At 46.1% G+C, this 18,545-nt stretch overlaps 1 protein-coding gene across 2 annotated transcripts; it reads left to right on the forward strand.

Annotated features, from left to right (window-relative positions):
• On the forward strand, positions 1–18,545 carry SREBF1 (sterol regulatory element binding transcription factor 1). Of its 2 annotated transcripts, none has more exons than XM_075285224.1 (19): positions 1–293; positions 5,894–6,352; positions 6,456–6,739; positions 6,816–6,944; positions 7,529–7,747; positions 7,889–8,003; positions 8,341–8,516; positions 8,675–8,873; positions 8,957–9,138; positions 9,912–10,173; positions 10,264–10,430; positions 10,544–10,712; positions 10,815–10,923; positions 11,010–11,119; positions 11,647–11,779; positions 12,262–12,424; positions 12,949–13,143; positions 13,297–13,408; positions 17,581–18,545. In XM_075285224.1, exons 1-19 carry the CDS (start codon positions 188–190, stop codon positions 17,799–17,801), a joined length of 3,510 nt encoding a protein of 1,169 aa, XP_075141325.1. In that variant the 5' UTR covers positions 1–187; the 3' UTR covers positions 17,802–18,545. The 2 variants fall into 2 exon arrangements, with proteins under 2 accessions (XP_075141325.1, XP_075141327.1); XM_075285226.1 differs by lacking the exon at positions 17,581–18,545 and adding an exon at positions 15,201–16,138.

The raw sequence follows: 18,545 nt of genomic DNA on the forward strand, positions 1-18,545 counted from the left end.
AAGCAGCTACAGTTTGCCTGAACTTCCTTGGTGCTTGTTCTAGATATGGGGGGGCTTTCACATTAGACCCCCTACCTGTGACCAGTCCATTACAAAGACTTCCTATGGGAATAATGCCCATGCCTGGTACAGGCCAGAGATCTTGAGGACCCTTCCTGGAAGAAGAAGAGGAATACAAAGTATCAAAATGAACGGCATTGCATTTGATGAGAGCTCCTTGGACCACCTGGACCCCTCGCTGTCTCTGCATGAGAGCAGTGACATAGACAACGCCTTGCTGAGCGACATAGATGGTAGGTGACCTAGACAACTTAATAGGCGCCAGGGCTATAGTGTGAGTGACAGGTGGCAGCAAGAAGCCTTAAAGAGTTGAGTGCTGCAGGACTGGGGACCTTCTGGTGTCTTCATTGCATTGTTTGGCCTTTGCTTATGTGGTTTTTGTAAGGATGTCGCGCGTTTCGGGACACGTGACACGACTTTCCTGTGCAATTTCAGCCACAGGACTTTCTTTTCGCGCTATAGGGTGTCGGGCAGTCTTGTAATTTTTTTGCAAACTACTATGGACTACATTTGCGGCAAAGTCCACGCAACGTCCAGCCTTACACGTTCCAGTGCGTGGCACAAGTCGCCGCCCTGTTACTTGTATTTCATATGGTAATTGCTGGTGATGGGGCAAGAATTTTAATGCTACACAGGGAACATGTTTATTGTAGTACCACGACATGCTGAGGCTTATAGTTCTACAGCAACTGTACTGCTATGGGCTTATAGCTGAGGCTATGGCAGCATTTCTCGGACACGATCCACAGAATTAGGAAGGGTCGGAGGGATGTAGGGTGTCTTTAGGATAAAGGGTGTATTTCTGGTTCTCCATGTGCGTCTTGTCTATGTGGAATCCTGAAAGCTTCCTAAGGGCTGCTGGCTGAGGCTCCGCCCCTTTAGTGACATCACGTCGGGTTACTGTCGGTCAGTGTTCTAGTGCTGAGCTGTTTGTCAGCAATACCCTGTACATGGGCGCCGGGCCGCAACGCAAAGGGGTAGAGGTGTAATGTGAAGCTCCTGGGCCCCAATGTAAAATATGTAATGGAGCACCCATTTACCCTCTGCTATCTATATCACTAGCGCCGCCTTATGTTGTAGGGGGGTCTTTGGGCCCCCTTTAGCGACAATGTTGTAGGGGGGTCTTTGGGCCCCCTTTAGTGACAATGTTGTAGGGGGGTCTTTGGGCCCCCTTTAGCGACACCCCTGTGCAGTGATTCTTATAAAATATTTAGTTGACACAGCATCGAGAAATTTTAATTTCTGCATCTCTTCCCCTTAAACTGAAATTACGTTTTATGCAAAGAAAATTGGGTAGCGAAATTTCTTCCGCCGTCATGACTTTTTGTATTGTTTACTACCAATAGGTTATATACTAGACCCCGAAATAAAATTGCTCCTAATCGTGTCTCCATGGTTTCTAGGATCTTCAATTGGGCAAGTACATAAATATATATAAGTGCGAACGAATGGCGGAGGCAGATAGAATTATCCGTAAATATGTTATTATGCTTTTGGCGCGGTCGTATTCTGATGTTGGTTGCGTACCAACGCCGTTGGTTTGGCGCCTTTACCATTTTGCTCTGGGGGAGGGCCTGGTTGGCACTGACAGGGTTAATCAGACATTAAGCTGTATCATTTTATTGGCTGGATTTACGATCGCCCCGTCGGCCGCCGTTCTTTGTGTGGTGTTTACTATAAGGTGGCTGCAAGAAGTGATTTTTACACTTAAGGTTTATGGGGCGAGGGTCAGGGGACTCTAACTATATCTCATATGACCCTATAGATCTGTCGGACATGACATGTGACCTGAAGATCAAAATGGAGTTCTATAATTTACATAAATGTCATGTGGGGGCGCTTTTTATTTTTTACAATAGTAAAAACTTAGTAATTTCGGGTCATGGAAAAGCAGCGTGACCACCAATATGGCCGCCACATCAGCTCATCAACCTTTCGTGTAAGAAAGTGATGTCTAGGTGTGTTGTAATACAACTCCTGTATGATTTGCCTTTCCGGACTTTAGGAAAGCTGGGTGAGAGTCATATTCATGGATGGTTTTTAGCTATGAAGGCGCTTTCCTTCTCAGTCTGCCGGGACCAGTTTAGTCCATTTGTGCTATGTCAGGAGATTTTGGCCGCACAAAGCCCCATGTTTATCTCAGGTACACATCACAAAGGCTTTGCCGAGCCAGGTTTCCTGCCCCTGACTAGAAGCGTCCAGAGGGGGTATTGTCCAGCTTCGGGGTTGTAAACATGGCTTTTGTAGATAGGCCCGGCCCTTCCTGAGCACAACAATAACACAAACTGTGCCCAGATAGTTGGTTTATACGTGCCAAGTGTCAGTGGGCTGATTGCCCCTTCCCATACCAGCTTGATGCTACCAGGCCGCAACGCAATATCTGTATTAGGGCCCCCTCAACCATCACATGACAGGAACAGATGGACCCTCTCAGCCCGTATGGCCATAATACATGTCCAGTGTCAGTCTGAGGGTCCATGGTTCCACCGGGTTAAGTCATTTTTTGTGGTCCACCATCCAACAACCCCCAGGAAATAGATCATAGCACTCTTCCAATTTTGGTATGTTCTGCTGAAACGTTATTGTGTTTCCTCGGTACCTTGGTGGGCCAGTCCGATACTGAACTTGTCTATGACATGAGGGGATCCCTGGCATGGACAAAGGGCTGGGTAAAAAAAACGAATCCAACATGGTTGATCCCAGAGGCGTAACTTGAAGCTCCAGGGCCCCAGTACAAAATCTGTAATGTGGCCCCCACTTACCATCTGTATGTATCATCTTATGTAGAGAAGCCTTTGCGCCCCCTTAGGTCCCAGGGCCTGGTATTGACTACCCCTGTACCCCCTATAGTTATGCCCCTGGCTGCTCCTCTTTTGCCCTGAGAATGTGGCTGTTGTTACAAGTTAGTGCGATGAATACCAATAAAGGGGCTGGGCGTCTTCCAATATGGCCACCATGATAACCATGAATAGAAATTCTGATCGCTTACCTATTCAGTAAAACATCCCATACTCTTGTTTTACTAATTAGCTAAGCCATGACTTTAGTTACGGTATATCCATTCCTCAGCGACACCCAATATGGCTGCCCGACTTCATTCACCTTAGTCCTTTCACCCTACCAAACCTTGGGCGCCGTACTGTCAAAATAAATGTTATTGCAGTTGAAAAAGCAAATATCAGGGCAATGTCTGCTTCACAAAGGTCAGACTAGTAGAGTAGTGGACACTGACCTCTGCTTCGCCAAATATTGGATGTTCTATATTCAGACGGTGCAGCAGAGCTGAACGTGTCATTTAAAGGGAATTCTCCAATTTATTAGGGAGGCTGGTGCCTAGTAGTGGGCTCTGCTGGAAGATGGGGGCAGCTGTGGAAATTGAGCGGTGTCACTAAACCTGAAATTTGCAATACACCCGGGGAAGGATGAAATGGGCGCCAAAAACAAACATGTTCCTTACATGCAGGTGGCAAGAATTGCATTATTGCATGGTAAAGTTTTGCATTACATATTATCCTATTGCCAAATTGCAACCTCGGCTCTGCTACGTTTCTTCCTATATATACGTCAAGTCTCAAGTTTTATTAATTTGGTAGATGATCCTGCAATGTCGGTGGCATTGCACAGCCTCGTGGCCTTTTCCCGCACAATACTTGTGTATAGGTGAGTAGTGTACGGCCGCCTGTGAATGTCCTATAATAACCCTAAGCACCAGTGAACGCTAGTAACCTTGAAAGACAAGGCTGGTTCCTCCTCAGTCTATGGCCAGGCTGGGCTGCTTCTTATATCTCGCCCTGATTGGCCCTCCGCAGTCACCTCATCTCACAGCTCTGATTCATTCTCCTTTCCCCATAACTCCATCCACTAGAGGTGGAGCCGCCGCACAAGAAGGAGGAGGAAGAGGAGGGTGTGGGAAAATAGAAACAGCACTAGATAGATGCACAGGACTCCAGGGCATTGACTTGTCAGATCTGCAGCAGCAACAGCATTTAGTGCAGCATCTCTTAGGTGTCTGGGAATGAGAGACTAAGGGAATTCGGGGAGCCTGGCTCTTCCCCCCTTGTGCAGCGTGCCCATGGAGTGCACTTTTGAAGGTACAGAATCATCTCGAAAGACCTTTGTAGATTTCTGCACCCGTAACTTAGTTTACTGGGCAAAAACAAATCAAAATGGAACTTTGTTTTTTTAAATTTACTTAAAAAATATAATTTATCATACCGTACTATTTCTTCTTATAAATATACTGTACATGTGACTTTGGTATCACTTTGGTACCCTGTAGTATATACCCTTAGTATACACTTTATTATATGATATCGTTGTACTGCTTTTTTATACATTTGGGGCCATCAGAGGTGTAACATGAAGCTCCAGGGCCCTAATGCACGATCTGTACCAGGCACCCCAACTATAATGTACTGGTCTATTCACGTTGGAAAGAGACCCCTTATGGAGTTTAGGTGCACCCTCTGAACCCCTCAAGTTATACCCCTGGGGTACATACATTTATATATATATGTATATATATATATATATATATATATATATATATATATGTAACGCCTAAAGTATTATAAAGGTAACTACTGTATATATTGTCACCTGTACTCATTGGGTACAGGGTTAGCAGTCACAACCAGGCCCGGGTGCTTCAAGCACATTTATATTGCACATGGTAATTGCGGGCCTCATTACAGATGTTGCATTCGGGCCCCAGAAATATATGTATATATATATATATATATATATATATATATATATATATATATATATATATACACCTAAGAGATCATATAAGTCTTCCAACCTTAACCTGAAATTTTCGTATAAAATAAATAATCCATTGACATTTTATTCTCCCCCTTAATCCATCGTCTTGTCCCAAGAATAGTATTATAGTTATACAGAAACATTAGAAATATTCAGAATTTCTGCTGATTGTCCCAATATCCTATTAGTAGGGTATCCCCTGTAGTTTAGCGCATAAGGGCCTGCCTCTTGGTTTTGTGAGGGGTCAATGTAATGGCAATAGAGTCAGTATAGTGGTGGCAGCAGGGTCAGTATAGTCGTCACTATAACGACGACAGGGACAGTATAGTGACAGCAGAGTCAGTATAGTGGAGGCAGGGTCCTTATAGTGGTGGGAAGGACAATATAGTGATGGCAGAATCAGTATAGTGTTGGGAGGCAACTGGAGTGACGAAAGGGCCAGTATAGTGTGGGTAAGGTTTATATAATGGCAGCACCAGGATCAGCATAATGGCGGTAGAGTCAGTATGGTGGCTGCGATGTCTGCACAGGCAGTGATATATCTCTATGCTAATTCTATAGGTATCTACCAGTGTTTCAGAATTTCAAATAATCCTATAAACTTCATATACAAAAAACTGCTGAAGCGAAGTCATGTAACTAGTGGAACAATGCTCCCACCCGGAGTCACTGTAATGGTCAGAATAGGAATAGGAGGTCTCGGCGAATCCTGTGCAAATCAGTAGGGCCCCATTTTGGTGGGGGTGATGGTCTCCTGATGTTTCTTGTCCAGGGGTACAAGGCTCTTACACATTGCATCTTGTGTCATCCCTTCACTTTTTCCATGACAGTAATGCCGGAGGTATCTGAAGGCTACTTATCTCCAACCTATTGAAGAAACATAAATGGGAGGCGAATGAATAGTCGTTGTTATGGTGAATTTGAGACTGATGGCCAGTTATTTCTGTGCCAAATGGCCCCTGTTTCTAATGGGTAGGGGGGTGGCAGCCCCCATTGTCCACAAAATAGCCTGTAAAACTAAAGTGAATGTATAGGTCATTCATGTTTGTCTTCTTTGTCTCTCCAGATATGCTTCAGCTCATCCACAATCAGGACAATGACTTCTCCGGGTTTTTTGATGGCCCCTTTGGATCGGTCAGTGCCCCCACTCAGGATGTGGCCCCTAATGTGGACCTTGCTGGAGGTGCAGCGCTCAGCTCCCTGGAGGGATTATTGGCAGCGCCTACAAACTCAACCCCTATGAAGATGTTCCCCCATTCCACGCCTAATTTCCAAAGTCCACCTACTGTGTCCCAACCACAGGACAATCTCACACAGCAGCTGAAACTCGGGGTGCAGAACTTGTTGAAGGATGAACCCATGCAAATCTGTCCCCCTGCCCAACACTCACAGAGCAAACCGCAACCGACAGCGGTGCCACAGAAAATGCAGGGTATGACTTTTGGAAAGAACTTGGTGACACCCATGCAACCTCAGTATAACACCCAGCCTGTGACTGGATATGCTGAGCAGCCCCCCTACACAGGTAATAATGGGGTGACTGGTTGGGTTGTCGATAGCCATGCTGCAGGAAGACTATATTATCAATGTGGATTTTTCTGTAATATATAAAATTCCATATTTTGCAGCAGCACAAAGCGTTCCGTCTCAGCCGAGTACTACAGGTCAGCCTTTGCAGAGCATCTCAGCCCAGCCGCTGCAGAGCATTGCCACTCAACCCTTGCAATGTGTTGTAAGCCAGACGCTTCAGAACGTTGTGACCCAGGCCCCAGCCCTGCAGACTGTGGCTGCCCAACCTCTGCAGACCCACTCTTCACCCCAACCCCTGACTATCAACACCCAGAGCCTGTCACCCCAGTTCTTGACCACCACCAGTGCAGCTTCCATAACCTCACAGATCCAGCAGGTTCCGGTGAGTGAGTAGTCCTTGACAGGTTTTTAGTTGGTGGCCCCATGAATAGTGTTATTGAGTTGACCTCTCTTGGCAGGTTCTGCTCCAACCTCATTTCATCAAAGCTGAGTCTCTGCTGCTTACTGCCGTGAAGGCTGACACAACGGGGATGACCGGCGTCAAAACCACACCGACCAGCACCACCATACAGACTGCTCCCCTGCAGGTGAGTAGCTTAGAAGTAGTCCAAATGCACCAACCAGGCCTCTCTCCCTGCCCGCAGGCTCTATGTACATAGCAAACCTCTTCAGCCAACAAAACCCATTTAGAGTAAAACACAAATCAGTATACTAAACACAGAGGAGGGGGATGCAGCTGCAGGTACAGAACCACTTACATAAGTAGGGGAATGTTCCAGGCAAAACCATATTTTCTGACTTCATTAAGCTATAAGATGCCCCGCCTATAAAGCTTCTGGCGCTCAGACTATGACACTTGATGATGAAGACATCTCTGCTAGATCTGGAGTCACAGCCATGAGGGGAAGCCAGAGAGCACTTGAGAAGTTTATAGTATAAGTGCCTTTCAGGCAAAGCAAATACTTAAAGCACCCCCCCCCCGACTCAAAAAGCTAAAACGGACAAGGTCAATTTCCTCAGCACTTTTCCTTGCATACAAGCAGCCCGTATCGCTTCTCCCTAAATCCCTATCAGAATGACTGTAAGGAGGGGAAGATAGGGTTAACTGTGAATTGCATAGGAGTACATAGGACCCTGCTTCATTCACTGCTGCTTTGTTCCTAATTTTTAGACCCTTGTGAGCAGCGGGACCATTTTAACCACCGTGCCAGTGATGGTGGACACTGACAAACTCCCAATTAACCGTTTGAATGCCAACGGCAAGATGGCCATGCTGAACAGTAAAGGAGAAAAACGGACCGCGCACAATGCCATAGAAAAACGCTACAGGTCTTCTATCAATGACAAAATTATTGAACTCAAAGATCTTGTGGTGGGAACGGAGGCCAAGGTACGTGACAGACCCAAAAACACAGCCAGCGCTTATGTAACGATGTGATGGCCGATCAGTCACATCTTTGTGGATCTTTAATGGTGGTAAATGGAGATTAATAGAAGATGGTGATCTCAGTTCTGCTTTTTCTGTTTGTAGCTGAATAAATCGGCCATTTTGAAGAAGGCCATCGACTATATTCGCTATCTGCAGCAAAGCAATGTGAAGCTGAAACAGGAAAACATGATGCTGAAAATGGCAGCTCAGAAAAACAGTAAGGGCGACTTTCTGTCCGTACGTGGGGGATTCATTTCATATGAGTTTAGGACGGTCCATCATTCACTGATTCACATGACATTGCTTGGGTTATAGTCCATAAGGCACCATTTTATGAGCTAGTGAACTGGTGTGCTCACAGAACTTTAGTCTTCCCCAAAAATCTGAGGAGGGAGATGCAGCTGCAGCTTGTCTCTCTGTGTCTGAGACTGCATGCTGTGAGAGGGGAGGAGGCGGAGCAGAACAGAGGAGAGCACTAGACTAGAGAGCCCCCTACTCAGCACTGCAGGGTGTGTGTTAAGTCTTTTGGTAACACCTAACCTGTTCCTCTGCAGACACGTTAAAGGATCTTGTCGCCAACACCGGGGTCAATATAGATGGAATGAAAGCAGAAATGGATGTCCTCACTCCACCTCCGTCAGATGTTGGTTCCCCATCGCACACTGGCAGCCCCCTCTCTCAGTGTAACAGTGACTCAGAGCCGGAGAGCCCCTTCAGCGATGAAGCCAAGGTGACCACCTATGTCCCCCCTATATTCACTATATACCCTATTTTACATAAACAATTACAGTGGACAGTGGAGGGGTAGCATTTTGGGAGGAAACGATACATGGGGTGTAGCATTTACCGCCAGAGAGCTAACTATCCCACTGTACATTGATGTTTTAGGTACATGTCAAGCAAGAGATGCCATCTCCTCCCAGTACCGGGATGCTGGATCGGTCTCGCATGGCCCTTTGTGTTTTCGTATTTCTCTGCCTTTCCTTTAACCCTTTGTCATTCTTGATGGGAGGATCCTCAAGTCAGGAGGCCGCTGGCAGTTCCACTTTTCATGGGAGTGGTAGAAGTATGCTGGGACTCGGCTCAGGTAAATTCTGTATATTCTGAAGGATTTGGGGGTGCTGCCTGGATTAGCACGGTCTATATGTGATGTATCTTGGCTCCATGCAGAGACGTCCTCGTGGTTTAGTTGGTTAAGTCCATCTGCTCTTCTCTGGCCCATCAACCTCATCATTGTCCTGGCCGTGTTCATCCGGCTCTTCATCTATGGTGAGCCCGTCACACGCCTGCACTCGGAATCGTCTGTGATGTTCTGGCGTCATCGTAAGCAAGCTGATATCGATCTCTCTCGGGTAAGATGAAAGGAAATAACCTTAAAATGTGATATCAGTGGGAAACAGACAATAAAAGGAGATTCTGGTTGTATTTCGGATGCTTTCCAATTACTAGAGCTCTGCTTTGTGTCAGTGAATGGAAAACCTGCCCTGATCATGTCCTACAGGCTGAGCTACATAAGGCTAGCACACATGGAGGAATTTGGAGAAGAATTTGAGGCTGTGTATTTGCTTGCTGATTAATCCCAGACACAATGGGGTTAATCACCGCAAGTCTTGGGGTTGGATCGGCCAGGGAATCCACGGCAAGATTGAGCAGGGTGCTTCTTATTTTCTTTGGACCTCTGTGTGGACCTAGCCTAACTTATTGTGGCTCTTTGTAGTAATTAATTTCGCCACTGTGTGACCTGGACAAGGTCAAGGCAGGTGTTCCGAACGTTAAAGGGGTTCTCCGACCCTCTGGCAATTTTTTATATTGATTGGTGGGGATCTGACACTCCGCACAGATCAGCTGTAGTTCTAGCTACTCTGCACAGGCCTAGCACAACAGCCCCATTCAATCTATAGTGGTGGCACCTGGGTACTGCAAGTCTGTGCCTATTGAATGGAGTGGATCTGCAGTAGCTGGATCAATTGATCTGTGCAGGGTCTAGAATGACCCCTTAGACCACTGAAGGGGGGTGTAACACTGCAAGATAAACTGATACTGCCTATAGGGTGGCCTCCATTTTCCTAGTAGTGCCCTATTAAAGTACACACAACAATAACATTTTGCTCCGTCCTTCCTCTAGGGTGACTTTGCTCAGGCCTCGTTTCATCTCTGGAAAGCCCTTAAAGCCCTAGGAAGACCCCTGCCCACCTCCAACTTCGATCTTTGCTGCAGCCTTACATGGAGCATCATCCGCTATGTATTACAGCGTCTGTGGGTGGGCCGCTGGCTGGCAGGTCGGGCTGGGGGCTTCCGCAGAGACCACCAGCTTAAAGATGACGTGCGGAATAGCTGCATGGAGGCGGCTCTGGTTTACCATCACCTGCACCAGCTGAACATGACAGGTAGGCCTGGGAGCAAGGCTATGAGTGAAGTGACCATGCTGCATCAGTGCGGCTGGAGGACATGTTGTCTCATCCTGTGTTTGTGATTAGGGAAACATGCAGGAGGTCACCTCTCCGCTATCAATATGGCTCTGAGTGCGGTCAATCTAGCAGACTGTGCAGGAAACACCCTCTCAGTGGCGACGCTGGCGGAGATCTATGTGGGGGCTGCGTTGCGAGTTAAAGCAAGCCTGCACCGACGCTTCCATTTCTTAGCGGTAAGGAAAGCAAAGTCACCCCCCTGTGTGGGACCATATATGTCCACTGAGCATTACCGCCATTTCCCACCTACTTGGGTCTAAACTTGTCTCCCCTTTAATCCCGCCTACAGCGCTTCTTCCTCTGCAGTGCCCGCCAGGTGTGTTTGGCACAGAGCGTGTCCATCCCTCCTGCCATGCAGTGGCTGTGCCATCCTCTAGGACATCGCTTTTTCGTAGATGGTGACTGGAGTGTGAGGAGTTCTCCCCGAGACACGATATACAGCACCGCGGGCAGTACAGGTGCGCATATAACGTACCCCATATACCATTAAGTAGAGTACACAACCATGTAGTTCTAGCCTTCCAGATTGGTAATGGCCTGTGTTTTTTCTTTGGGGGCAGTGGACCCTCTTGCTCAGGTGACTCAGGCTTTCCGTGAACATCTCCTGGAGAAGGCTCTGTATTGTGTGGCCCAACCGGAACAAAGCAAACCGCTGACGGAAGGAGAGGGGTGAGTCTATAGATTGGGTAGATCTTATTCTGATACGTCCGCCATGTTTCTATGCGTATACTTATTCTGTTTCTTGTCCCCCATAGTGAGTTCTCTGATGCGCTGGAATATCTACAGTTACTGAATGGTTGCTCCGATGCCGCGGCTGTCACCAATCACACCTTCTCTATCAGTTCCAGTATGGCCGCTGTCACAGGTGAGCTCCACACACACATATGCGTCGCGTGACAAATAGTTGTGCTGCAGTTGAAGTACTTAGGTTATGGCTATATGGGACTTGGACATCGTGTGACATCGTGTAGGCTCATCCTGCAGCTCCTTCACTAATATTAGAATGGGATCACATTGTGACCTTTGTGTTGCCATGTCTGTGACTTCTAGTTGCTGTTTTGGTGACTAGAAGTCGTAGTGGTAGCACCCTAGAGGTCACATTGCGACTTCATTCAGTAACATTAGTGAAGGAGTTACATGGCGACTTGGTAATCTTTGGTCACACATTGGGAGACAAGGCCCAAGTCATTGTGTAGCCTGAAACAGTTGTGCATCTTACTGTCATGCAACTTTTTTTGGCTGTAAAAACATGTTGCATGTTGCACGTGACTTTTTGTCATACAACATGTCTCAGTGTGGCCCTAGCCCAAGTGTCAGACAGTACATGAAAAACTTAGAATTTTTCACTTTTTTCTTCACATTTTCACATCACACTCTTCTTTTCCTTCGCAGGCACAGATCCAGTCGCCAAATGGTGGGCGTCCATCATTATTGTGGCTATTAACTGGCTGCAAGGAGACGATGAGGCGGCACAGAGGTTATACCCGGTGGTAGAGTACATGCCCAAGTCACTTCACGCCTCAGAGTGAGTACAAAGGGTTAATTCCAAAATGTGTGTTATAGTATTGTATTATGTTGTAGTTGCTTTCTCTCTTTCCAAGGGGCTGTAACCATTAAAGGCGTTATTCAGGACTTACATATTAATGATCTATTAGGATCAACCTGTGATTGGAGGTAGTTCATCGGTCACATTGTACAGCAACAGTTAAGTCCCATGCAAGTGAATGAGTCTGAGCTGCAATACTAAGCACAGCCACTATACAATGTACTGTATGACGCTGTGCTCGGTATCCAGTGAAAAGGCCGCAGCAGTCACCCAAATGCTGTGGTCTCTTCAACTAGCTGATATGTCATGACCTATCTTATCTGAGCTAAGTTCATGGTTTAGTTGTCAGTCCAGCTACCAAATAAGAAGATGACATAAGATGTATTTAATCACATACTGATATACATAATAATATACTGTATACATATGATATATTTAATTATATACTGTATCTTCTATAGGAACATGTTGCCAAAAGCTGCTCTGTACACCTTCAAAGCAGTGCGGACTCTCTTTGGGAAGCAGGACAGCACACAGGTCAGCCTGGGTCAGTGTGAGAAGGCCAGCGGATTCCTCCGAGACAGCCTGAACGCCAATACTTCTACTAACAGCAATGTGGATAAGGTGAGGAACAAATGGGGTAAAAGCCTTCATGGATTCTACAGATCTGATTTTGCCAAGGACAAACTCTGCTATCTCTGTGGCTGTGGTGCATTGTAGTTGCATTGCATGTTCTATTCTCTATGTGCAATGTATCTGCAGTGCAGTACAGAGGCAGCGTCTGACCTACGACCCCTAAACCATGGCTAACCATGCGGATGGAGTAAGAGGTAACTACAGAACCTGTGTTAATATCACATAGGGTGTGTGTGTGTATGTGTGTGTGTGTGTATAGGAGGATGGAAATCTGCATACATAGATTTTATTGCCATCTATCTATCTATCTATCTATCTATCTATCTATCTATCTATCTATCTATCTATCTATCTATCTATCTATCTCTATCTGTCTGTCTGTCTATCATCTTTCTACACTTACATTTACATTTTTATATTCCAGTGTCTGTAATTGTGACCCTGATGATTGCTGCGGAGCGCTCTCTAGTGGTTATATCTTACAGATGTTTTTTCCTCCTTCCATGTCTCAGGCAGTGCAGTTCCTCATGTGTGACCTTCTCCTGGTGACCAGGACCAATATCTGGCAGCAACAACAGCAGCAGAGCCCTACAGGGAAGCAGCCGAGTCACATCCACCCGGCGTCACCCCAGGAGCTCAGGGGCTTCCAGCTAGATCTCAGTAGTTTACGTAGATTAGCACAATCCTTCCGGCCCGCCATGCGCAGGGTGAGTGCCATGTGGTAGGACCCATCATACTGGGGTATCATCATTGTATGAATTGCATTCTAAGATAGCAAATGACCCCAAAATGCTTTTATTATTACCATCATGGTGTCCCATAACTCAGCTTTTACAATGGGCTTTGTTGTGATCTTTCAGGTCTTTCTTCATGAAGCCACAGCTCGGCTCATGGCGGGTGCAAGTCCAACACGGACACACCAGCTGCTGGACCGGAGCCTTCGCAGGAGGGTAGCTCCTTCAAGTAAAGAAGGTAGGTTACTAAATGACATTGAGCCAAAGCTTGTAGCATCATGGACAACATCGGCATGTCGTGTTGACGCACACATGCCGCCATGTTGATGCACACATACCGCCAGTGTGGTCCTGTATAAAAAGTGGTGCAACCAGTAACATCCCTCTCTGGCAAAAACAAATGACACCTCGAAGCCGATTATGTCTCTGTGCACCATTATTTTTATACTTTAGCCGTATCCTCCTGATTAACCCTTCTGACACATACTGAAAGGGTTAATAAAGCATGATAACAGAGAGGCAATGCAGATCAATTATCTCTTTCTAAGTGGAAACATTTAAAGGGCTTTTCCCAAGGATAGGTCATCACTATATGATTGGTGGGAGTTCAACACCCAGGACCCCCACAGATCAGCTGGATAAAAAGGCTACAGCATTCAGGTGAGTGAATACCAAGCACAGTGCCATACATTATATAGTGGCTGGGCTTGGTATTGCAGCTAAGAAACATTCACTCAAATAGGACTGAGCTGCTGCTCTACTGCGTGACCGAAAAAAGTGACGTCATCTTCACCTGGAGTCCAGGATTTGGAATCCCACCAATCATATTTTGATGACCTATTGTAATTATAGGTCATCCATATATAAATCCTGGAAAATCTCTTTGATGGAGGGGTCCCGTAAGAGGTCTTAAATGTTTCCCAGAAGAAGAGATCTAGGATCCTGTACTGTAACCCAGCTTGATGACACGTAGTGCATGATATTAATACTAATGGCGACTACCTTGTTGGTGGATTGCTGCTTATTGGGAACTTTATTAATAAGGTGACATGACCATGTTAAAATAGGTGTCAAAAACGGGACCCAAATAGAGGCTTAAATAGATGTGGGCAGATATGAGTGTCAACTGAATGTAAATTTAAAGGGGGACATAAACAATGCGGAATGGTGAGGGTCCTGAAGGTCGGTCCTCCAATGATCACACTATGATATCCTATCTAAGGATCCATCGTGGTCACTTCGGCCTGTTGCCAAGCAAACAGCCCAAATTAATTTTGGTGTCGTTTAGCAACTGTGGAACATATAGGGAGGGAATATTTAAATTTCCCATCATACATTTTGAATGTATCACAAAAGTGCCATGCCTGTTAATGTACATCATGGCTTTGCATTTCAACACCGTTAAAAAGTCCATGCATGCTGCTTGGACCCACCGAGGGTAAATTCACATGTTGCAGATTTGCTGCCCAAATATCTGCGACTGAAAAACAATTCTGATAATCCGAATGCGGTTGTTTTGGAGGTAAATGCGTAGGGATGCAGGGATTTATCCGGCTTTACGAGCGCTCCCATTGAAGTAAATGGGAAGTGTTTAGAAGCGCTCGCGTGTATGGCTCGGAGTGAGACGAGCGCTTATGCCGTGTGAAGGGGCCCTAAAGTTGTGCCTTTCCACAATTCATGTCACAGAGGAAGGTGGGGCCCAAAACTGGCGCAAATTATAATTGAGCTTTATGCCCGCCCCTGGCACACCACTTCAAGGTGCATCTTAATAAATTCCACATATATCACTCTGGCACAGACTGTAGGACTAGACGCCATTATTAATACATCGGCCCCAAGGATCTATGCATGCTCCATTCATGTGAGTGGGACAATTGCAACCAATCTGTCGCATGTGAATACACCCTCATGCTTGCCCATCGGGTCAGATGTCTCCATTTTCATAGTGTGCAATGCATGTCCTTGGTGTGGGGCAGATATACGAGGTGTTAGAGCAGTTGATACTGAAGCTACTTCTCTTTCATTTGCAGATATAACGCGGCTTGTTAGCTGCAGCGTGACCCTCCCGACCCTGCCCTGTCAGTAACCGTCCATCAGTGACGACACTTAAAGAGAACTGTCCCGTACATGTCGGGTTCCACTTTTCTGCCCCTTGCAGCATGGCGGACATGTCTGAGCAGAGAGAGGAGTCTATGCAGGAAGTCGACACAGAAGGGACTTTTATTTTGTGTAGCAGAGAAAATTATATTGCAATATATTTGTTTTTTCTTTATTTTTTGTGTGTACGGCTGCAATGCAGCCCCAGAAACACAGGAGAGGAGGATCAGTTTTGACAAATAATCTTCGTACGGGTCCCTTATTTGGTCACAACGTGTGGACTGGACCAACTCGGAGCCATTTTTCCACCATATGCCGGGGTTTTAATATCTAAGGCCCTGCAGTAGGCATAACAGAGCATATCTGTTTATCTTCGAGGGAGCCTTCACGTCTCCCTTACAGTCTGACCCAAGAAGTCAATGGTTTTTTTTGTATGTCACATGCGATTTGTGTGTAATGGAGGCAGACGTCATGTATGAGTGCGTGTTAATATATATATATATATTATATATTATATATCTGGCGTTGGATCTTTCTATTAAATCACTTTGAGAAGAATTGACTGCAGCTGCCTCTCTGTGTAATACACATGTATAGTGGTAGACAAATATGGCCGCACCCCCTAGGGTCATCGATAGAGGGCAGACAGTTGCCCATAGCAACCAGACAGATCAATGCTTTCATTTTCCAATCTGTACTACAGATATAACATCTAATACCTGATTGGTCCATAGAAACTAATCATCTCAACTCCAACCAATCAGAGGCCATATCACATTTATATATTCCAGCTTGGAAAATGTAAGCTCCACTCTGATTGGTTGTTATGGGCAAAGAGGCCTAATGTGTGCAAGTGAAGCCAACATCACTGTTCAGCAAATAAACTTTATTGGTCGTATGGTGAAAAGTTTTATATCATTTTTAATATACTTTTCAGAATCTCTGCTTACTGTCATTGAATGTGAACTTTTATTGTTTACTGGCGGGGGAGGAAACATTGTCCTGGTTACATAGGTGTTTAGTTCACTGGGGGTACAAGATAATGGCACATTGATATTTGGGGTTCAGGACAATGACACGCTGAAACTTGGGGTACAGGGAAATGACGCTGACACTTGGAGTACAGGATAATGACACGCTGACACTTGGGGTGCAGGACAATGACACTTGGGGTGCAGGACAATGACACTTGGGGTGCAGGACAATGACACTTGGGGTACAGGACAATGACACTTGGGGTGCAGGACAATGACACGCTGACACTTGGGGTGCAGGACAATGACACTTGGGGTGCAGGACAATGACACTTGGGGTACAGGACAATGACACTTGGGGTGCAGGACAATGACACGCTGACACTTGGGGTACAGGACAATGACACTTGGGGTGCAGGACAATGACACTTGGGATGCAGGACAATGACACTTGGGGTACAGGACAATGACACGCTGACACTTGGGGTACAGGATAATGACACGCTGACACTTGGGGTGCAGGACAATCACATGCTGACACTTGGGGTGCAGGACAATGACACACTGATACTTGGGGTACAGGATAATGACATGCTGACACTTGGGGTGCAGGACAATGACACACTAACACTTGGGGTATATGATAATGACACTTGGGGTACAGGACAATTCCACACTGAGACTTGGGGTGCAGGATAATGATATGCTGACACTTGGGGTATATGATAATGACACTTGGGGTACAGGACAATTCCATGCTGACACTTGGGGTACAGGATAATGAAAAGCTGACACATAGGGTACAGGACAATGACACACTGATACTTGGTTTACAGGACAAGCACACCGGACACTTGGGGTACTGGACAATGGCATGCTGACATTTGGGGTACAGGATAATGACACTTGGGGTACAGGGCACACTTATACTTGGGGTACAAGACAAGCACACCGGACTCTTGGGGTACTGGACAATGACATGCTGACATTTGGGGAACAGGATAATGACACTTGGGGTACAGGACAAGCACACCGGACTCTTGGGGTACTGGACAATGACATGCTGACATTTGGGGAACAGGATAATGACACTTGGGGTACAGGACACACTGAGTATCAGTGTACAAGACAAGGACACCAGACACTTGGGGTACTGGACAATGGCATGCTGACATTTGGGGTACAGGATAATGACACACTAGCCATAGAAATGATAACTCACCTTCTCCTTTCCACATTGGCTGACTAGCAGAGCATCAGTTTGTGTATATGGAGCCTCAGCCGTGTGATGTGACTTGCGATGTCCTGTGAATATTCTGTATTCCTCTCTTTCCACCAGGGGCCTGTGAGGCGAGCCTACCAACCCGGGAGCATGCTGAAGCTCTTCTCTTAGCTTGCCGCTACCTACCCCCTACATTCCTATCTGCCCCAGGACAAAGAGTGGGCATGTTGGCTGAAGCGGCCCGAACCCTGGAGAAGCTTGGGGATAAACGTACGCTTCAGGACTGTCAGCAGTTTATCCTGAGTTTGGGCAGCGGGACAGCTGTAACGTCCAGTTAGGAGGCTTCTTCAGACCTCTCCTCATAGCCCCGCCATTGCTGTGGGGACACATACAAGACATGGCCTGTGACTGTCACAGCTCTCTTCAGTATTTGCTTGTTAAGCATTCACTAAGATTTAATGAGAGGCAGCCATGTTTAAATGGTTGCCAAATATTTATATAGCTCCAGATGGTGATTTTACTGTGCGTCTTTGGTTTACACCCAGTGGAACGGCCATTTTGCAGGTAGCATGTATTAAGAGTGCAGCCTAGCGATGGATACCACTTTCCTTAGCTGTCAATCATATACTGAGTAAACAAAATGGCCGCCTCTCTACTATGTGTAGACGACCGGGACCCCACAGAGACTTCTGATCAGATAGCAGCTTCAGTCGACTTCTTATTTTATCCAATGCAACTTTGTTTATGAGTATTAAAGGGCCCATGCACAATTTAAAGGGGTTCTCCAGGGGTTGCCCAGTTTAACTGGTCTGACGCCCAAAATGGTTTTTAGATGCTGGTGAGGGCAACTACTCTAACAGCCTGTACTGGTTGGATAGTCCACTACACCATATAGGAATGTCAGCCATTTTGTTCAGAATCCTTGCAAGGTTACCGATATAAATGCTCATGTCACAAAAGGAGCGTAGATTTAGAGAAAAATGGCATGACTATACAAAATGTTTTGCAGCGCTCTTTATGTACTGGGACTCCTGGATATCGGCATATATATATATATATATATATATATATATATATATATT

Source organism: Leptodactylus fuscus, chromosome 8, assembly GCF_031893055.1.
Source record: "Leptodactylus fuscus isolate aLepFus1 chromosome 8, aLepFus1.hap2, whole genome shotgun sequence".
Taxonomy (NCBI): Eukaryota; Metazoa; Chordata; class Amphibia; order Anura; family Leptodactylidae; genus Leptodactylus; species Leptodactylus fuscus.

Bases quoted from the DNA above. Each gene is read 5' to 3' on its own strand.
- SREBF1 (XM_075285224.1), top strand. From the start codon at position 188: ATGAACGGCATTGCATTTGATGAGAGCTCCTTGGACCACCTGGACCCC. The intron at 10,431-10,543 runs GTAAGGAAAGCA...TCCCGCCTACAG, and splicing joins GACGCTTCCATTTCTTAGCG to CGCTTCTTCCTCTGCAGTGC. The intron at 12,425-12,948 runs GTGAGGAACAAA...TCCATGTCTCAG, and splicing joins CTAACAGCAATGTGGATAAG to GCAGTGCAGTTCCTCATGTG.